We start from the raw sequence: 22,383 nt of genomic DNA on the forward strand, positions 1-22,383 counted from the left end.
TTCTACACTGATTAGTAGCTGTTTCCTTGTCCTGTTGATTGCACTGACTTACATTGTGTCGTCCACTTTGAGTCTCAGTGAGAAAGGCAGATTATAAATAACATAAACAAATAAGAAAAAATAGTATATTTACTCCATGTACAAGTGGCTGCAAGAGTAGTTTGTTTGCCTGTCCTTTTGATGGGCTATGAACAGCAGGCACCTGGGAAGGATATTTGGGGGGGGGGGTCGTTATTTTATTTTGGTTTTCACTTGTAATGGTTTCATTATTACTGTAAGCTGCCTTGAGCCACGATGAAAGGCACATATTTTAACAGATAAATGTATGCCCCGTCTTTCTCCCAATGGGGACAGAAGTGAAGTGCATCGTTCTCCTCTTCATCTTATCCAACCCTGTGAGGTAGGATAGGTTGAGAGTGTGTGACAGCAATCTTCCATGGCAGAGTGGGGTTTGAACCCGGGTCTCCCAGATCCTGGGCTGGCACCACCACACCACACCGCACCGGCGCCACACGGCGTACAAAGAGATCCTCCCTAGCCTCGGGACAGCCGCGTTCTGCCTCGCTCGTTGGTCCTCCGGGGCAGCCCTCTGGCGAGAGAGGGATGCGGCTCTCCCGGGCAGCGGGCAGCCCGTCTGTTCGCACGGCCGGCGATTGGCGGGCTGGGGGAGGGATCGCGGCGGGCGTCTCCGGCGGGCGGGCGGGCGTGCAGCGCCAAAGCGCGGAGAGGCGAGAGCGCGGCAGGAGCCCCGGAGCCGGGCGGGCAGATGCGGCAGCAGGGGCCCCTTCCCGCGCTGCCTTCCCGGCCGGGCCCCCCGCCGGCGCGAACCAGTGGCCCACGTGTGCGCCGCCTGGGCTGCATTGCGGCTCCAGCTGCTGCCCGGCGCAACCGAGGGAAGCGATGCGGAGGCCGAGCAGGTGAGGGGCCGGCTGGGGGGCGGGGCGGGGCGGGGGTGCCTGCCTGTCCCGAGAAATGAGCGGACGGGTGGGAAAGAGCGCAGGAAAGGGCGGCTGGTCCGGTCTGGTCTGGCTGGGGGGCGGGGGGTGCCCCCTGTGCCCCCCCAATATGCCCGCCGCCTTCGCGAGGATCGCACCGGCGCACACTGGCGCGCGCGCTCCCTTCTCGCCCGCGTCGCTGTTTCTTGTTGTTCCGTGTCTAAGCAAGGGATCCCCCGAGGAGAGACGAGAAGTCTCTAATGAGAGCAAAATCACGGGCGCGGGGGGGGGGGGGAGGGAGATGGCACTGCTGGCCCCCTGGCTCGCCCTCGCCTCCGCCAGGTTCTGAGTCATACCCACCGAGCAGCCTCAAAACAGCCCACTGCAAAGACACGCTCTCTTGTGGAGCCTTAACTGGCTTCTGTTTTGATTACGGCTCTTGTTTCTCCTCAGCCTCCTTTGTAACCCCCCCCCCCTTGTGTGTTTAACCAAAACTTACCTATCGGCTCTGACTCAAAAACTCTAATGCTGAAGTAAATTGTGTGTAATTTGGTTAAAGAGCAGAAAGAGAAACTGGGAAAAATAAGACAAATTAATGGAAGGTTGTTAAGGGGACTTTCCTAGCATCTGTAATATAGGACTTGCTTCTTCCCAAACTGCCTTCACACACACAGTGGATAATTCCACTGAACCACTCCCCCAAAAGCTCTCTCTGTCCCACACTCCATATCACTGACAAATATGTTTTTATTTAGCACCAGTCCCAGTTCAGATCCCTGGGGACCCACTGCTTACGTCCTCCATCGTGAGAATTGCAGTTTCGCTCTATGCCCGTCAGCTTCCTGTTCTTTAACCCAACCCGGCCTCTTGTCCTATGGCTGCCAAAGTCATGCCAATGCTTCACCAGCAAACAAAAACGCAGTTCATCAAGACCAACCGAAATGACCCAGAATGGCAGGCAAGCTTCCAGGTTCTCCAGAACTTGCTGTCAGGCTGCATGTTAAATTTTAAAGTTGCTTCGGGCCTCATCTTCAGTCCTCTGGTCTGCATCTGGTGCAGAATGCCAGGCAGGTTTGAATAGACGAAGCAGGGCTGGGTGGAGCCCTTATCAGATGCTGGCTGCTGGCTACCAGGTTGCACCTTTGGCTTTATGGGAAGAAGAGCTGCAAACAATGGCAGCCTCCAACTGAAAATGTGAACGCTGGTGGTGGATCAGATATCTCTTTAACACCAAATGGAAAACTCAGGTCCCTTACAAGCCCTGGGGACAAAGGGAAAATTGTATTGACAATGCTAGACATTGATTTGAAATAATGCACTAGGTGAGAGACTGTGAGTGATCTTAAACAGGTCTACTCAGAAGTTATCCCCTTTGTATTCAATGGGCTTACTCCCAGGAAAGTGTTCTTAGGATTGCAGCTTTAGTTAAAAGCTCTGTGGGATTTGAACCTGGCTCTCCCAGATCCAGTCCTATACTCTAACCTCTACACCACACCAGCTCACAACTAATGGGCAATAGATTCAAGTCAGGAAAAAGGAAACAGCTGACAGTTAACATCTGGAATTCACTGATGCTAGCTTAGATGGCTTCAGAAAAGAATTAGACAAACTCTTGGAGGCTGGATCTCTTTGAATGGGAATGCTGGCCTAGCTGGGCTTTGGTCTGATCCGGCATGGCTCTTTTATGCCTTTCAGAACCTAAGCAGCGTGTCTTGGAAGTGGCCATATCGCCTAGCAAGTGCTACAGGGTCATTCATCTCATGCTATCCATCTCTCCACAGGTCTGCAGACCCCTGGCACTGCCTGTGGCTTCCCCGGCGGTGGGGAAGGGGCTGCGTCTGGCTGAGCTTTGTTTTGCTGTGTCTTGCCATGGTCTATGTAATCTGCCTGCAGTCAGGGCTTGTGCTGCGTTTGGGACCTCGGGCAGCCCTCCGGGGCATCCATGCCCGCCATGCAGGAAACAGGACTCTGGAACTCCTCCCTGCTGGCTCCAGCAGCCGGAACTTGGGCTCTGCGCCACAAGCTCTGCCCTGGGGCTCCTTCTTTTCCAGCATCAGGAGTTTCTGGCAGCGTCTGGTGGAGGTGCTGGTTGGGTCCCGGCGTCACCGAAGGGCTTCCCAGTCTAGCCTCCCTGCTCAGCCCCTGCCCTGGCCTGTCTGGCAAAAGGAGCTCTCATCTCAGGTGCTGGGCCCACGTCTCCAGCAGGTCTTCCGAAACTACCAGGCCATGAACAAATACCACGTACCACCAGATGCTGGTCCACGCCAAGGTACCCCACACCTAACTGGAATGGAGCTCTTGTGCCAGCTCAAAGGCCGCGTGGATGTTACGACCCTGTTGGGGGATGAGGGCCCCTTTGCAGCCCCTGAATGGGTGGGAGTGCTGCCCCGGAGGAGTCTGGCTGAGGACCTGGGACCCTTGGAGAGGTGTGCAGTAGTGAGTTCTGCAGGCTCCATGTTGGGATCCGGACTGGGCAAGGAGATTGGTGAGTGTGCAAGAAGTGACGGGGAGGGATTTACCTGTGAATGGCTCTAACCTATGGACAATGTATGTCCTAGGAACTGAAATAGCTAATTTCCACTGAGAAGCCTTCTCCTATCCCAAGTACATATACATCATTTACAATGCAATCCTAAATGGGCTTAAAGCTGTGTAAGCCCATTGAAGTCCATGTGCTTAGAAGGGTGTTAACTGTGCTTAAGATTGCACTGTTAAGTACATAATGTTCCTTTTAAACATGTGTGGTTGTAGCACTTCATCCTATTTTGCTTAATTGTAGGGCTACCTCTGTAAACCATGAACGAATGTCTGGAAATCACTAGAATTTATATTGTCTAAAAGCACCTCCCTCCTTCTTGTGCTTATTCTCCACATGGGCTGTATTTATGTGCCTGAGTGTTCGCTGACTAGGGGGACATTGCAGCCCCGCAAATGTAGTTTCTTCTATTATGCCCTGCGAGCTCCACCATCTCTTGCCAATATTTATTAGATTGACCAGTGCTATTTTTTCATCTTTCCAAATCCCATGATTATATTTGTCTTCTTTATTAAGTGAGGCCATTTATTGAAAAGTGAGGCCATTTCTACACATCCCCCCCCTCCCGAAAAATGGCACAAAACTTACAAAACAGCGCACCTTCATAGCGCGATTTTCCATCATGAATTTGCTTTGTGGCGCGTTTTCTGATGTCATCGCACCATGAAGCAAAGTTATGTCGGGAGATCGCTCCATGAAGGCGCATCATTCTGTAGGTTTTGCACCATTTTTCGGGAGGGGGAGAAGATGTGTGGAAACGGCCCATGTTTGCCCACTTGCACAGGGTGCCTCTGCTATGTTTTCTGAGCCCACTACCAGATTGTTCTTTAGGCTTTAATGGTAAGATGCAGTGCTAGGTGGTCTTGGGGGGTTTATCGTGCCAGTGAACAGATCTAGATCTCAATCTATAGTATGTATTTTATTTTATGAGATGAATTTGAAACACTTCTGCCCCTTCTTTTGGTAGAAAGATAGGGAGTCAATATATCAATCCAGGAGAATAAAAAGCAGCTACAATAAGATGACAAAAGATATGAAAACCAGCCAGTGGGTAAAAATGAACTCTTAAAGGATGCCACAAAACAGTTTTTAAAGGATGCCACAAAACAGTTTTAAGGCAGTGAGGAAGCTAAGTGAAATAGCTTCTAAAAGACAAGGAGGATGGCAGCTGAACATTTTCAGGAAGAGCATTGTACAATTTTGGTGCCACCACCAAAAAGGCCCAGTCTTGCTTATTGCTACTCATCACAAGGTCTCAGCATCTGGCAGGTTTATATTAGAAAAGGAAGTCCCAAACTATTTAAAGGTAACTTGGCCACACACTTTTAAAAGCTTTAAATATAAAAAAAACCCCTCAGGACTGTAAATGTATCAGGTGTAATGTAATCCTGGCAGCAAGCCCGACTACAACCGAGCAGCTGCATTTCAGAATAATTGAAGTTTCTGAGAACTTTTCAAAGGCAGCTCCATGTCGAGTGTGTTAACAGTAGTCGAGTCTAATAATTATTGTGATTTTGCTCAGATTGGGTTCCTTGTTTAAACAGAATGCTGCTGGTGCCTCTACAGGAACATAAATTCTGTTTACAAGTTTTGTACATGTGACGCCTGAGGAAGGAGAAATAACATGTTAGGGAGGAGGAACCTCAGGGTTGGCAACACAGTCCTGAGCTGTAGCTAAGAATCCTGCCTTTAGCTCATTCGCCAGTCTCAAATTGGGCCCCTCACCCAACCCTGCACGAAACTATGGAGAACTGTGATTCTCGAAAGCTTCTGCTACAATAAAATTGGTTAGTCTTAAAGGTGCTACTGGACTCTTTTTGATTTTGCCCAAACCTTTATTCCCTGAGGCGTGAAAGTATAGAGGGTAAGGCATTTTGCATATCCTCAGAGCCACTCTTTTTAAAAATTATCTGTGTGTAGGCTTGCCAACCTCCAGGTGGAGCCTGGAGATCTCCCGGAATTTCAGGTGCTCTCCAGACAGCAGAGGTCAGTTCCCTTGGAGATAATGGCTGCTTTGGAGAGTGGCATTATATGCAGTTGAGGTCCCTCCTCTCTCCAAACCCCGCCCTCCCCAGGCTCCACCCCAAAACTTCAGGGATTTTCCAACCCAGAGTTGGCATATTAAGTCCTGTCTAGTTTGATATGTATATGTGTGGGGGTTGAAGAGGATCAGTTCTGTCTAGCTGAGCTCTTAACACGCCTAACCAGACACTAAGGCTGCTAGCAAAGTCTCAACCCCTCAGTTACTTTGCCTTCCTTCACCTCCCAGAAAAGGGAATTTGGGGGTACGTATTCTTAATGGCGCATGGTTGAGGAGATGGTTGAGCTGGGATCTGCTTAGTCTGTCTCCCTGATTTTCCTCCCCTTCCAGACTCCCATGATGCTGTTCTTCGCTTCAACGGAGCGCCAACCATGGGCTACGAGCATGACGTGGGCACGAAAACCACCCTCCGCCTTGTGAACTCGCAGGTGTATCATGAGGAATGGGGGCATGGGGCAGAAGAGTTATGGGTGGGGGGGACATGAAAAGAAAAGCCTGCTGGGGGGGAGGGAGACAGGGAGCTGTAGAGCAGGGTTGGGGCTTCCATTAGCATTGAAATATCCTGGGGCCACAGTTAGAGATGCTCGGTTTATTGCTTTCAGAGCTTAGATCTAGCTGTACGGGGCTGTGGGTTTTGTGTTCATTTTTATATCTTCAAGCAAATGGAAACCGCCACCCCCTACACGATTTTTTTGTACAAACTGCTGAATTTACAGTGGAGTCATCATTATTATATGCCTGGATTATGAATTCAATGACCGTGGTTTCGAATCTCAGGATGAACTGCTTAAGAAAGTTCAATTTGTCTCCTGCCCAAACTTTTATGATAGAGATAATACTGGCCAACCTAGCAGGGATGGTGTAGGGATGACTAAGAAGTCACATGTGAAGCCCTATCTGCATTTAGGAAAAAGCACTATATATAAGCATATCTGTCTCTAAGGAGCTTGTTGCAGTGGTCTAGGTCTCTCTTCCCCATTTTATCTTCACAACAATCCTGTGAGGCCGGTGAGACTGAGAGTGACTGTTCCCAGGGCACCCTGAGACCTTCATGGCAGAGTGGGGCTTTGAATCTAGGTCTCCCAAATTCTAGTCTGGCACAACTACACCATGCTGGCTGTCAATGCATAGGACATAATCCATCTCAGACCCCCAAGAAAATAGGGAGATGGCCTCCACTACTACCTTTTCTCTTTCAGGTGATTTTGATTCTCACCTGCTAGTGTTCAAGAAAGCAGGAATTATCCAGGGAAAAGAAGCTGTACATTGTAATGTCCTGGTTAGATGAGTCTGGACCTCCTGTTCTATCTATATCTTTATCCTGCCCTTCCTCCAAGGAACTCAGGGTAGTATACAGGGTCCTCCCACTCTCATCCTTCTAACAACCCTGTGAGGTGGGCTAGGTTGAGAATGTCAGGCTATGGGTGACAGGATATAGCAGACAGATCTCTGTCCCATTTGCAGTAAGACACTTAGTCAAATTGAGTTACTTAGTCAAATGGAGTTTATTCAGAAATCAGGTCATTTCCATATTCAGGTCCATAGGTCTACTTAGGAGTAAGACAAACATCTAAGCAGCTCGACTAGAGATTGACAGGAATGACAACGTGTGAGAGAGACATTTCTTTTCTAGTCCACTTTTCCTCCCCCTCCCAATTATAAAAAACTTTTGCCTCTCTTTCTTTGTGAGAACATTTTACATATTTGTGCTATCACGCTGCATTGCTAGGGAGAAAGACATATCATAGTCTGAGAGGAAGTACAAGGTCATAAACATTAGAGTCCAACAGACTCCAGAGTCCAACCCATGAAAGCCTTAGAAACAGAACACTAGCAAAAAGTAAATTAAAGTACACCAAGATCCTGTTTACAAATATTGGACGAAGCATCAAGCACTGAGCACTAGAATCAAAATTGGCATGGGTGAATGGGTACAGACATACATGACAGAGAAGAGGGAATGTCTGGCCCATGGTGACCCAATGACCTTCATTGCTGAGTAGAGATTTGAACCCAGGTCTCCCCCTAGTCTGACCTGTCATTGCAGTCTCTCCCCCCGCCATGCCATTTTCCTCACCTAAAACAGTCCAGCGGGAGGGACAGTATCTGAACTGTTCTAGAACATCACAATTGTACACATGGGATGCCCCGACAGGCCGAACAGTGCTCTCCATGAGTGTTTCAGGTCAGGAAAACAGCATGGGGGGCAGGCGAAAGCCCCTTCTCTATGTTTGTCCCAGTTACAATCTGGACTGAACCCTGTGGGTATGGAAACTGAGGAGAACCTGCAACTTACATCTGAATGATACACTGTCAAGACCCAGGTGGGGTCCCCAGATCTGAACTGCGTATTCTGTAACATATAGCTGTCACTTTGCATGCGGTTCTGTGGAACCTCCCAGAAAGGTTAATCTTACCAGCTCTTTGCCATTCATTAAGGATCCTGAAGAATGTCAGTTTCAGAAAAAGCTTTTCGTTCTTGGAACTGAAATGTTAACTTTGGGCTTCAAGCTTTTATTACGGCTTTGTATGTTTTATGTTTTATTATTTGAGTGGGATATTTTCAAATATGTATGTTGTTCAGTTTTCTTTTTGTAAACTGATTGAGAAGCAGTGCTGTGAAGTGCAGTTTTTAAAAAAGCAACCCTCCGAATTAAATAACAATTTGACTTCATTGAGCCATAATATGCCTAACTCTGGGTCAGGATGTAAATTAAGCATCATTAACATAAATATTAACAATGTTTTCACCCATGTAAACATCTTTACAGTTATCCACTTAAGTATTAAATGTATTGGCTTCAGGTCAAATAAACATTCAACGTGCTCTCCCACATCCAGTTGATTGAAGCTGGAATGGAGATTCTGGGCAAAACTTGCTTTGTACATTCCAGATGTTGGCAGCTATCACATTTCCACCATTCATGCCTTGGGCTTCTCTGTTGGTTGGTATATGACTGAAAGCCAACCCTGTGGCATATATGCACACTGTTTATAGTGTAGCAACTCCAAGCAAAGGCCAAAATACAAATTTCAACTTGAGATAATAAACTGTAAATTATTAATCAGCGCCTGGGAACACGGTCAGATTCAAGGCAATAAAGGGTGAAATTCAATAATGGTGTGATTTGCGGGGAGGGTGGCCCATCTAATTTAAAAGATAGCACAGGTGAAATGTAGACAGAAGGAGAACAATCTTGGTCTGGGCCAGATGGGAGGGGAATCCAAAAGGAGTGAGGGCTGTCCCGTGCCAGTCTTTCTAACAAGTCCTTGACTAGGTTTACCAACTTCCAGGTGGTGGCTGGAGATCTCTTAGAATTACAACTGATGTCCAGGCCAGAGAGATCAATTCCCCTGGAGAAAATGAGTGCTTTGGAGGGTGGACTCTATGACATTATGCCCCACTGAGGTCCCTCCTCTCCACAAATCCCATCCTCTCCAGGCTCCACCCCCCAAATCTCCAGGAATTTCCCAACCTGAAGCTGGCAACCCTAAGTACGTACGTTCGTTCGTTCGTTCGTTCGTTCGTTCGTTCGTTCGTTCGTTCGTTCGTTCGTTCGTTCGTTCGTTCGTTCGTTCTTTCTTTCTTTCTTTCTTTCTTTCTTTCTTTCTTTCTTTCTTTCGTTCGTTCGTTCGTTCGTTCGTTCGTTCGTTCGTTCGTTCGTTCGTTCGTTCGTTCGTTCGTTCGTTCGTTCGTTCGTTCGTTCGTTCGTTCGTTCGTTCGTTCGTTCGTTCGTTCGTTCGTTCGTTCGTTCGTTCGTTCGTTCGTTCGTTCGTTCGTTCGTTCTTTCTTTCTTTCTTTCTTTCTTTCTTTCTTTCTTTCTTTCTTTCTTTCTTTCTTTCTTTCTTTCTTTCTTTCTTTCTTTCTTTCTTTCTTTCTTTCTTTCTTTCTTTCTTTCTTTCTTTCTTTCTTTCTTTCTTTCTTTCTTTCTTTCTTTCTTTCTTTCTTTCTTTCTTTCTTTCTTTCTTTCTTTCTTTCTTTCTTTCTTTCTTTCAAAAAAACCCTATTCCACCTTTTGGCCAATCTGAACCCACAGATCAGTTCACAGTTGTTTAAAACATAATGAACCAATCAATACAAATTCAATTACCAAACAGAAAACAAAAAATACAATAATACTAAATCTGGGATAGAAATGTCTTTAGGTAAACAAGAGTAATAGAGGGCCATGTGGTGTTGTGGTGACCATGTCGGGCTAGGGGTGAGGAGACGTGGGTTAAAATCTGTGCTCAGCTATGAAGCTTATTAGGTGATCTTGCGCCAGTCATCCCCCTTCAGCCTATTCTACCTAACAATATTGTTGTGAGGATAAAACAAAGGAGGGGAAAGCACTGAACATTGTCCGTAGCTCCTTAGAGGATGGGCAGGGTAGAAATGTGACAGAAATGAAAAATAACAGTACAATCAAAAGTTGCCAAAACCAAAGAAACAGAAGCTCAAACCACATACTCGGAAACCACCCCAAGGGCCATCAGGGACCTTTGGGATCCCCCAGCCTCCAAAGACAGGCCATTCTACCTGTTCCACCACTCCTGCAGAGGTGCTGATGAGCATAAACTAAGCTTTGCAGAATTTATAATCCATCAAACATTACATAGCCCTCCAAATATGCAATGTGCTTTGCAGAGTGTTTGCAAACTTGTTTTTGCAATCCAACCTAGGCAGCAAAGACTTTTGGTAGGCCAGTCTGGACTGCAGTGGCTTTTGGGGTCATTAATGGTGCAGGGCTCATTTAAACCAGGATTCAGTGGTCCCTAAGTGCTGGATGACAAAGGCAAGACACACATCCATCTTATACGCAGGCTCTTCTCACCATGTTTGTTTTGGCTGCCTCTTCCCAAAGCATAGATGGTGGTTCTTTCTCCGAGACATGGGATCTCGGCAGGGCACTACTTAATTTGACTGTATACTTGAGCCAGCTCTGTGCTCCACCCCTCTTCCTTTTGCATCTAAAGGCTATTCTAGTAGCACTTTAAAGACCAATGAAATTTTCCAGCGTATACCCTTTCATGAGCCAAAGCATAATTCATCAGATACTTAGTCATAGGCTGACAAAGTGAGCTTTGACTCATGATACCCTGGGAAGTGTTGTTGATCTTTGAAGGTGCTACTGGACTCCAATTTTGTTCTGCTACTGCAGACGAATACGGCTACCCACCAGAATCTACTTGCATCTAAGTGGTTTGCTTTTGACTTGGAATCAGGCAAGTTCTGACTCACCCTTTCTCCCACAGCTGATGGCTTCCCCTGATCAGCATTTTCTGGATGGCCTTCTCTATGCCCAGGGAGCTTTAGTTGCTTGGGACCCAGCCCCTTACCCAGGAGACCTGCAGGAGGTGAGCCTTGATGTGTGGTTTGGGGTAAAAAGGTAAAGGTAAGTTCCCTAACCCATGGGGGATGTCACATCACGACATTTTCTTGGCAGACTTTTTGTTACAGGGTGGTTTGCCATTGCCTTCCCCAGTCATCTACACTTTACCCCCAGGAAACTGGGTACTCATTTTACCAACCTTGGAAGGATGGAAGGCTAAGTCAACCTTGAGCTGGCTACCTGAACCTGGCTTCTGCCAGGATTGAACTCAGGTCGTGAGCAGAGTTTGGGCTGTAGTACTGCAGCTTTCCACCAGGGCTGGTGCACCTATTGAGGCCAGGTAGGCCTCAGGGCGCGAGGGCACTGGAGAGGCACCGGAGGGGGTGTCGGGGGTGGAGGCGCACGCTGCGGAGCTGGCATGGCTGGCCCGCAGCTGCTGCAGCCAGCCAGCCCCGTGCCGCTGCTGCCCGCCACCGCCACATGCCCCCAGCCTGGCGCAGCAGCCATGAGCCGCTGCCGGGGAGGCATGCGGAGCGTGGAGCAGCCTCCGCCCGCCACCCCAGCCATCCGCCAGCGAATGCCCCCAGCTTGCGCTGTGCAATGATGTCATTGCGCGATGATGTCATTGCGCAGTCTGTGGCGCGCACGGGGGGTTGCCGCAGGCACCAGAAACCCTGGCACCGGCAGTGCTTACCACTCTGCACCACAGTGTTTGTGGTAGAAGACTGACAAAGCAGCCGAGCTGGGGGTATGAAGCTGTCATACTGAGTCAGGCCATTGATCCATCATGGTCAGCGTTGTCTATTCTGACTGGCAGCAGCCCTCCAAGGTCTCAGGCAGAAGTCTTCCCAACCTCCACTCCTGGATCCTGTTAGCTGGAGTTGCCTTCTGCATGCAAAGCAGATGCTCTGTCACTGAGCCACTCATCCCTCTGCACACACACACATATAGAGTGAGTCAACACATCTTCACCCTAGGGGATCAAGGGTTATCCAGGAGACTCAAAATGAGCATGTAAATGCAGTTGGTGACATACTCTTTGCTCAGGCAGTCTAGATTGGGGCTGTTGGCCCTTCAGTTCACAGGCATGAGGGGGTACCTAAGAAGACCTAGCTCTGGTAGACAAAATTTATTTAGATTCCTTAGCCTTGTATAGAGCATCTATCGACTTCCAATTAAAATTGGAAGGCAGCCCAATGCGAACTAAAGCATTGTCCCCCTCACCCGCCGCCCTCTTTAGGCCCACAGATCGGACGGATTCAATCCAATTCTCCTTTTTTTGCAGCAGCCTCCCTTCACACGGCATATTGTTCAGAACTGGATTACAACAGATATTTTCTGGAGGGCACAAGGGACTGTCAGGGGAAAGAAGGAAAGATTCACGCATTCTGTATTCAGCAAATGGAATTCAGCCCTTAATTTTTAGTCAATCACAGTCTCTCCCACCCCCTGCTAATTCCCTTCTTCTTCTAGCTAGCAATCGAGGGTTCCTCAAGGTGGCGTTTAGGGCTTGGAATGTACAGCTAGGAAGTAACCACTCACACTTGGCACTGACAGAAAAGAAATATCAACCTTCATTCAGTACAAATTCCCATTCACTGGGGCTGAGCTTTCTTCTTGCCAGCTCTTCAGTTATTTGATTGATTTAATTAGGCATTTATACATCATTTTTTTAAAAAAGCAGTTTACAAACCATTAAAAATCCATAAATGTTAAAAACCTAACAACAACATTTTAAAAGACACAGACCTGATACAGTATCAGCTGTCTCACTGGAGCAGGGTTGTCAACTCCAGCTTGGGAAATTCCTGGAGACTTTGGAGAGGTCCCTGGAGAAGGCAAGCCTGATAATGGTGGAGAACTCAGCAGTGACGTGATGTCAAAGAGTTCACCCTTTGAAGCTGCCATTTCCTCCAGGGGAATTGTTCTATGTAGTCTGAAGGTCAGTTATAATTCCAGAAGAACTCCAGGCCCCACCCAGAGATTGGCACCCTATGCTGAGGGTCTTGCTACATGTTACACTGCCCGTGGGTCCATCCCCAGGTCAAACAGATGTGCTCTGGGCTGAAACTTAGATTCTCAGGCACATGGGTACCCCTTCGGATCAGGACCATGGTGAACAGGCAAAGGGCTTTAAACTCCCTCCTCAACAAATGCCATTTTTACTGACTTTTTAATATGAGGAATATAAGGGAGGAATTTTGTCAACAAGTTTGTAGAGGCAAGGCACATAAAGGGGAGTGTGGGGGTTGAGGAAAGGCCTAGGTTGTTGAGAATATCCATTTTGTTGCTGTTTGGGGAACTGCGGGCGATGTTTGAGTCTTGAGTATGTGAGGGAAGCTCTGAGGTAATACAGAAAAGCACAACAGGTAGCAAAAGCCCTGGGTAGGGGAGTGTTTGGGGTGGCTTTGGCTGCCAAAGTGTTCTTCTCTCCACTCCTCTGTTCCTTTCTCTTTCCTCCCACCCCAGTGGTACGAGGCCCCTGATTACCCCCTATTCGGCCCATTCCGCACCGTGCGCTCCCGCAGACCTTGGCAGCTCTTTCACCTGTTGCACCCACGACTGCAGTGGCAGCTCTGGGAACTGGTGCAGGAAGGAGCAAGAGAGCAAGTGCAGAGGAACCCTCCATCCTCAGGGCTGCTTGGTAAGGACGCTCACACCCCGCACCCCCAGCCGTGCATGTACCTTCCTGAATTGCCTGCCTGGAGGGCTGCCTGCTGAAGAGTCTGGCCCACCCAAACACTAACTGGTGGCATCACATGCTCCTTTTCCTGCTGGGTGACTTTGCAGCCACTTCCTGCTTCAAGGCTCCACAGCGTTCTGTGGAAGCAGCAAGTAGGGTTGCCAACTCCGGATGGGGAAATTCCAGGAGATTTGGGGGTGGGGCCTGTGGAGGGCAGGGTATGGGGAAGGGAGAGACCTTAGTGGGTATAAGGCCATAGAGGCCAGCCTTCAAAGGTGCCATTTCCTCCAAAGGAACTGATTACTCTTCTATGGATATAGGTATGCATTTAAAATTTTTCTTAGGTTTCTGGGTTTTTGAAAATCAGTGTTGTTTCAAAGGTGTGTGCTATTAAATTTTCTAGGCTGTTTGCCTAGTGTCTCATATACAGATGTAAGACGGTGTTCAGATTTAACCTTATTTTCAAATTTCCACAATCTGTACTCTATTGTATTTGTTCATTGGATAGTTTAGCTGTTGATCATATTGACTTGCACTGTGTAATCCACCTTTGGTCTTAATGAGAAAGGCAGACTGTAAATAAACAAACAAAATAAAATCTGTAGTCTGGAGATCAGTTGTAATCCTGGGAGATCTCCAGGCCCCATCTGGAGGTTGGCCACCCAGCCAAAAGTGTTGCTTCTGGGGTGCCCTGAATTGCTAAAGTATCTCATGAAAGGGAGACACGGGGGCTGAAAACTGCTTGAAAACAGGAAAACTAGACTTGTGCCTGGAAACTTTCCCTCCTAATCTGGGGTAGAATTTGGGGCAGGCTCAGGCAGCCCTGGCCTATGTAGTTTATTTTAAAGGATGGTCCAAGTTATTGTTTTCTGGGGGCTTATTTAACCTTTTACTTGTGTTAGCTTAACATAAAAACAATAGAAACATTTAGAAAACTAAGTTTTGGGGTTGTAAAAACATTTTAATCAAAATTGTTCTTCTTTATATACACCATTTATGAAATAGACTACAGCAGCCTCAAAAGTTAGAATTTTGAGTTAGAATTCCACCGTGACCATTGCAGATTGTAGGTAGTGACAGTCGAAGCACTCTGCGCATGGCCGGGGGAGCTCTTGTCTTTTTATGATTTTAAATATTCCAGGACTGAGAACTAGCACCATCCATTTAGGGAGTAAAATCCTGGCTGAAATTAACCCTCTAAACTCCATGTCATGCTTCCCAACCTTGCATGCTTATTACAACTTAGCCATTATATTAATAATCTGGGTTCTGTTCCCCGCCTCCATTCTACTAGGGACGGTGCTGATGATGTCACTTTGCAACACAGTTCATGTCTACGAGTTCCTGCCATCAAGACGCCAGACACACCAGTGCCACTACTACCAGACTTTCTCAGATGACGCCTGCACACTTGGTGCCTATCACCCGCTGCTCTTTGAGAAGGAATTGGTGCGGCGCATGAACCGTGGCTCTCAGGAAGACCTGGCGCAACGTGGCCGTGTGACTCTGCCAGGGTTCCGGGCCTTGAACTGTTCAGAGGATGAGTAAGGCAGGGAAAGAGACAGCCACAGGCATGGGAAAGTCTGGGTGGTGTGTTCACCAGGAAGCAGGAAGAGTAGATGGGCCACAGGCACTCCTCATTGCAGGAAGAGGTCATCATGATATGGATGGTCTCAGAGGAGCAGACAAGCCTGGAAAGGTGGCGGCCTCAGACAATGCAGCCCCTCCCAGCAGCAGGGGGTCAAGGGGCACTAGAAGGAAGAGAGCTTCGGTGAGACTGTTGACAAGCGCATGGTGTCTCCCCTACCCCTGGATCAGCTTCTGGTGCTCTCTCCACTTCAACCAAATGCAACTTCCCTGGACCAGCATTAGGATGCTGCTTTCCATCACAGCTAGGCCAAGACTAGATCAAAGCTGGTTTTTTTTAAAAAAAGAATAAATCGCATACAAAAATCAGCCACTGTGGTACATTATTAATTCCTTTTTTCCCTGCAGTGTGGAGCCTCAAGGTGCTGATGACACACCAGCCCCACTCCTTCCATCAATAGGCAGGAGGTCCATGCTGATTGTCACCAAAAAGCTACCGTTCAGTTGGCGCAAGCGGCATGAGGGGAGGGCAGCCAGAGGAGAGCCCGCAGCAGTCAGTGTAGCATAGAACCACAACAAAATTCTGTCAACAAGGTCGATTGGATCTGTTTATGAAGTGCACAGCTGCAAGGAAACTTGGGGGAGAGAGCTGATAAACCTTTAAAACAGCGGAAGAAGAAATTTTGACAAGTGCAGTTTCTCAAGCCACAATGAGAAAAGTTTCATTTCACTTCTAAACAATTTTTTTTTTAAAAAAAGGTTTGATCACAGGGATAATAGAACATGAATTCCTTTATCTTCATGCATAAATGCGTATGTCTATGATTATATAGGGGCTAATTCCAGGTTTTTGTGCAAGTGCTCTGCGTAGCCCCCCTAGACTTCCTTGGTGGTCTCCCATCCTAGTATTAACCAGGGCCAACCCTGCTTAGCTTCCAAGATCTGATGAGATTGGGCAAGCCTGGGCAACAGAAAGTAAAGCACAAACTAGGAAAAATACAAATGAAGAACAGAAAGGTGCAGCTGCAAGTTACCTGTGCGATTCACTTTAACATTTCAATTTTAGCAATTCAGTTTAGAAGCACTGCAGGGGACTGATCTGGACTGGGTCTCGGGTGCAGGCCCCTACCTTCCCTCTGCACTGTTTTCCTAACCCAAAACACCTCCTAGGGGCATTATTTGCCCCACTGGTGGGCTGCATGTACATTGAATGCTTGCAAATAACATCCCCCCCACCCCGAACTGCAGTCTCAGTCAGATGCAGGCCCCTGTGGTGCATCTAAAAAGGAGTTGCCACAGGACACTTGTTAGCTGCAGGCTGCAGCAGGGGTACAGCTGCCAGTTCCCACTGTGACCTTCTATAACATGTACTTTGGTCCTATCTTTGTGGCAATCCCTATGTCCTCCAGCAGAAAATGCCACCATTTAATTACTCATTGACCAAAGAATTATTTCCTTTGTCCATCTAGAATCTAAGTTCTTTGGTGCCCTGAATTATCATAGGAGAGGGAGAAAAGGATATCTCTATCCATTTCTCCATCTCATGTATACTTTTATAAAATCGTATCAAATAGCTCTTTGTTTTTTTTTAACTGAAAAGCCCCAGACCCACCCTGCTGCTCTTCTATGACTGGAAACAGAGCTTAGGATCAAAGCCCACATGTCAGTCATAAACCTATTTCTGCCATCTCATACATGCTTATTTAAAAGTAATTCCCATTGATCATAGTGGGACCACCTCCTGATTAATTGACAAGGTGTGCAAATGCAATAGGGGAGGAGTAGCCAGTGATGTCATCGAGTGATGTCAGAGCAGGAAGTGTGGCAGATGACAAAATGACGATAGTTCTCTCTCTTCCACGCACCTCTCAAGGTCACAAGCACCAAGCCCTCCTTTGTGTAGGGGTAGTCCGTGCAGCAGAGCAGATGGTAAAGCTGGCCGCCCTCAAAGACTCACTCAACAGTAAATACACACACATCAATATTTTATTATGTATTAAATATTTATACGTATTTTAATAAATAACATATGAATCAATTGCCTTGGAAAGTTGGAAGTAAGCTTGGTTAGGGCTCGGCTGTATGCATCTATTGTCGGATACAGCCCCATTTGCAATATTATAGTATTAGGTTCATATCCCCAGTCTGCCATGGAAACCTGCTGGGTGACCTTGTCACTGTCTCAGCCTAACCTACCTCACAGGTTTGATGTGAGGATAAAACAGAGGAGACTGATATAAGCTACTTTGGGTCTTTCAGGCTTTGACAGGGTCCCCTTTGGGGAGAAAATGAGCTATAAATATTTAAACCAATTACTTTTTTTATTACACGCCTGAAAAACTACAATTACACAAAAACTAATAAAACAAACAAAACAACTAACATACAAAAACAGCAAAACATACAAATCGTACAAAGAAACAACAGAAAAAGAAAGATCAGACTATCTAAACAAAAAAGGCTTCCAATTTTCTCCCCAATAAATACCGGTAGCATTTTCAAATCCAGACTTACTCTAAATAAATAAATAAAGTTCACTTTTTTAACATCCAAATTCCTTAGTCCATAAATCCACAAATCAACAAATCATGATTATTTATCGTTATTATCAGATCATTATTATCTAGTTGGGCAAAAAGATAATCAATTAATTATTTTTAAAGGTGTTATAGATCTAGGAAAGGTACAGAAAAGGGGAAACAAAATTGTCAATGTATTGGAGCAGCTTCCTTATGAGGAAAAGCTAAAGAGTTTGAAGCTGTTTAAGGGAGAATGGTTAAGGATATACATCCAAGGCTTTTTTTCAGCTGGAACACAGTGGAACGGAGTTCCAGCACGTCTTGAAGATGGTCACATGGCTGGTGGCCCCACCCCCTGATCTCCAGACAGAGGGGAATTTAGATTGCCCTCTGCGCCACTGGCAATTTAAACTTCCCTCTGTCTGGAGATCAGGGGGTGGGGCCACCAGCCATGTGACCATTTTCACCTAGGATGATTTAAACTTTAAAAAACTCCCTCCTTGTTCCAGCTGACCCAAAGTGATGTCATTGTGCGGTCCTGAGTTCCACCACTGAGTTCCACCACCTCTTTTCCCAGAAAAAAGCCCTGTATACATCAATGCACAGTTTACAGAAAGTAGATAAAACTTTTTTCTCCCATGATTCTAGAACTTGAAGGCACCCAAGGAAGGTGATGGGTAATGTATTCAAGGCAGACAAAAGGAAGCAATCCTTCATACTGCATAATGGAACTCACAGCCACAGAATATAAAAGATTAGACATATTCATGTAGGATAGGTCCATCAATGGCTAGTAATGGTGCAGAGGCAGGACACCTCTGCATGCCAGTTGTAGGGGGACACCAACAGAGGGAGGCTTTTGCTTGTTTGCCCCTGCTTGTGGGCTTTTAAGGCCTCTGGTTGGTTATAGTGAGGAATGTGGTGCTGGAAGAGACGAATCATTGGCCTGATCTGGCAGATAATGCCACTCAGTCAGCCATGCTTTTCATCAGCAGAAGAGAGAGCCGAAGAGTTCTAGGTCCACATCAAGGATAGGATTAGGAAACAGGACAGGACTCCTGGGTTCTCCTGCAAAAAAGGAGTGTGTGGTGGAGGGATGAGCAGAGGTAACTGGAGTACAGAAATGGACAAGGCTGTTAGGGTTGCCAATGCAACTCTCATTTGGGAAATTGCTGGAGACTGGGTGAGAGGGTGGGACAGAGAATGAGGAGGCCAGATTATGGAGCGAGAACCTTGTGGGGATGTGATGCCAGAGTCCACTCTGTGAAGTGGCCACTTCCTCCGGAAAAATGTATCTCTGTGGTCAAGATCTGCTGTAATACTGGAGTAATACCAGGCCTCACCTTGAGATTGGTAACCCTAGATGCTTGTGGCTCGTGCATCAGGCCAATGCTGAGCTTATACCTACAATGAGCCAGTTTGATGTACTGGTTAAGAATGGCAGGATTCTATTCTGGAGAACTGGGTTTTATTCCCCACTCTTCCGCTTGAAGTCAGCTGAGTGACCTTGAGTCAGTCACAGCTTCTCGGAGCTCTCTCAGTCCCACCCACCTCACAGGGTGTTTTGTTGTGGGGATAATAATGACATACTTTATAAACCACTTTGAGCGGGTGTTAAGTTGTCCTAGAGAGTAGTATATAAATTGAATGTTAATGTTAGGAGGCCTCAGAATCTTCCCTGGGGCCTTGCAATCCATCCCTCACTTGGCTTGTGGGTCATGAAGTTGAGTTCTCTGCTGCTGAGGCTGGTTCCACCCACCTCTTCACAGAGTTTATTGAAATAAACGGGTCTCCTTCCTCACCCCCAGTAGCTACAGAGATTACTTCCTATGCATGCGGTTTCTGCAAAGGGCTGAGCTCTCTCAAACTGAGATCTCAAAAGTCAGGAAGCAAAATTTCAGTGGCTGAAGCTGAGCAGGCTTATTTTTACCCTTTGTGAATCGGCAACCTTGTGGTTTCTACATTCTACTGGATTCTCAGAACAAAAAAAACTTTTCTTCTGTGAAGTAAGTTATGTGTTTTTATTTATTTACTTTACTTTTCTTATAGTCCACCATGCTTGCTGAAACCCAATGTGGATTACAAAATTAGCAAGGGAGGAGGGGAGGGTGCAGGAATTGTAGTCAGAATGCTTGCATCTGCAGTCCCCCTCCCCACCCTGTCCCCGGTGCCATTACTAGTTGGGGAAAACAACATGGGGGCATAGGGGTGGGAGGCAAGGAGCCCTTCTCCTGTGCCGTGGTTCCAGTCTGTATTGGAACCCTGAACTGTTTCTAAATGAAGTGCCATCAGGAAGTCCCAGCTGCTGTATGGCTGGCAGTTCCCATAGCAAACTACTGTCACATCTCGTTTTGCCTAAAGTCTCTAGCCATGTGAACTGGGGATAGGATAGAAGGTTGTGGGGAGGGAGGAAGACTGGCCTTGCCAACATCATTGCCATGAAGAGGTCTGGCCACCGCATTTGGCATAAAAGCATGTTCTCTCTCTCCCACCTTAACAGATGAGCATTTTCAGGAATTTTGCCCCAGTCACAGCTTCTGGAGCAACTCATGAAAGCAAAATCTGTGTTGTTGTTTTTTCTGGGCTACTAGCCAAGGATCAGAGGGGAATGTGCAAGTGTGTGCGTGCATGCGTTGGTGCCCATCTACATGAGATGGCCAAAGTCAGATATGCAATGTCTCCACATAGGACTGCCCTTAAAGATTATTTGGGAACTTCAACTTGTCCAGAGTGTGGTTGCCAAGTTGATGTCTGGTGTCAGCCACATAGAATACTAGAGGCAGATGGTCCCTTTAATTTGCTGGGAACGTTCCTGGAGGTCCACTCCACTGGAGCAAGCTGAGCCAAGTGGCCCCAGTAGGAATTCATCCTGTTCCTGGGCCCAGGTTCCTTTGACTCAGGCCTGATTTAAATTTAATGTTGGTGGGCAAGAAGATCTTAGCCATGCAGTCTTTCACACACCCATGGCAGTTCAAGTGGGCTTTCTGCTGCTGTTCGTGGCAGAGCATGGCTGGGTGTTGTGCTAGCATGCCAGTATTATATGCAGCAATATTATATGCATCAAAGCACATTTTCAACATAACGCTGGGCCATGTGCCATGGGTAAGTCCTTCTTGTTTGCAAAGCATCATGTTTAACTCCACATATTATAGAGTACATGAGTTGGATCTGTCCCCCCATGTCAGTTGTTAGCACAATCACACGTGAGTTGTGGATTCTCAATTCCTGTGTGTCCCGGAGTAGGAGAAGGGGCTTCGGCCTTCCCCCTTGTTCAATTTTCCCAGCCTGAAACAATCCCGGGGGGGGGGGGTTGCTATTGGACCTGTCAGATAAACCCTCACATATCTCAGGCGTTTACACAAATAGCACCCCCTTAGGACTGTTTCAGACGGCGCAAGAAGCCCTACAAGTGGTTGTGAGGGCTCCAAGAAGGCTGCAAACAACCTGCCCTATGATCACAGAAGAATAAACAACGTCTGTTGATGGGGGTGGGGAGGAGCAGAAGTTTGGGAAGAGACCAGAATGTGACCGCAGTAGTGGCTGATCCTCTGCTTGGGTCTGACAAAAGGGGCAGTGCTGGGCGGCATCCATTGCTATTTCTTCGTTGGCTATTTCTTCATAACAATCATCTGCAAGATTATCTTGCACACAGGGATCAATCCAATTGCTATAGTGCAACACTAACACAATGTATGTGTGCAGCCTTGGAGAACAGTCATCTATCAGACATGCAGCTGTCTTGCCCCCTGCTCCCAGAATTCCTCCTGACAGCCTATCACAGCTCCCCCTCCCCAATTATTCTGGACATTTGGCAAGGTACAAAAGAGCCAGGGGGGAATTCTGCTTATGATGCAGCAGGTCAGGCCATCTTGAAGAGGCTGCAGAAAGGCTGCCATTCTCAAGTTTTGAGCCCTTTGCTTCTCTGCCCTCTTTCCATTCCCTCTACCCACTCCCCACTGTGCAAGTCCTTCAGCAGGGTGGGAGTAGGGTTGAGAGAGGTAGCTGCTTTGCAGATGTATGCCTAGCTGTCAGCGTTTCATTTACTACTAACCATCTGTGGTTACTAATGTACAGACCAACTACGGTTTGCCGTGTTTGCCCAGCAAAGCCATATGGTCCCATCTGTAGGCATAGCTGTCAGTGCTGAATTCTTTAGAGAAAGGGTTTAAAGGTGGCTCAGAAGACAGCCAGGTTGCTAATGTTCCTGCACATTTCTTTCAGGGAAGGAGGGAAATTTCCCCAGGAGCACAAACTGTTTGCATTGAGATGGATCAACATGGCTAGCTGTGTTAGTCTCTCTGTAGCGGTAGAAAAGAGCAAGAGTCCAGTAGCACCTATAAGACTAACAAAATTTGTGGTAGGGTATGAGCTTTCGTGAGTCACAGCTCACTTCTTCGTATAGAAGGAAGGAAGCACTCACAAAAGCTCATACCCTACCACAAATGTTGTTAGTCTTATAGGTGCTACTGGACTCTTGCTCTGTTTGCATTGAGTCCAGGTTCTGTAACGTGGCATCATACGGACCTTGGCTCGAAAGAGCTGATCAAGCCCCAAGAATGCAGAGATAATGAACCAAATTCGATGTTATCAGGGACGGAAAATATTTGTCAAAGGAAGCACCTAACCTCAGAAACTGCAACCTTGCTTAGCAAAGCATCTGACTCCTCTTCGTCCTTCTTTCCCCAAGGAAGCAGATAACAGATGGTTGGTGCTGGCAACGAGCTGTAGGCTTCCAGCAATACACCCAAGCGAGCTGTGCCCTGTATAAAG

At 47.1% G+C, this 22,383-nt stretch overlaps 1 protein-coding gene across 1 annotated transcript; it reads left to right on the top strand.

Moving 5' to 3' along the window:
* Positions 1–736: 736 nt before the first annotated feature.
* Positions 737–15,445, top strand: LOC129336472 (beta-galactoside alpha-2,6-sialyltransferase 1-like). Its single transcript, XM_054989580.1, has 6 exons — positions 737–917; positions 2,717–3,420; positions 5,843–5,940; positions 10,748–10,849; positions 13,294–13,468; positions 14,802–15,445. Exons 1-6 carry the CDS (start codon positions 901–903, stop codon positions 15,053–15,055), a joined length of 1,350 nt encoding a protein of 449 aa, XP_054845555.1. The 5' UTR covers positions 737–900; the 3' UTR covers positions 15,056–15,445.
* Positions 15,446–22,383: the final 6,938 nt, after the last annotated feature.

The sequence above is a fragment of the Eublepharis macularius genome, chromosome 1 (assembly GCF_028583425.1).
Source record: "Eublepharis macularius isolate TG4126 chromosome 1, MPM_Emac_v1.0, whole genome shotgun sequence".
Lineage (NCBI taxonomy): Eukaryota > Metazoa > Chordata > Lepidosauria > Squamata > Eublepharidae > Eublepharis > Eublepharis macularius.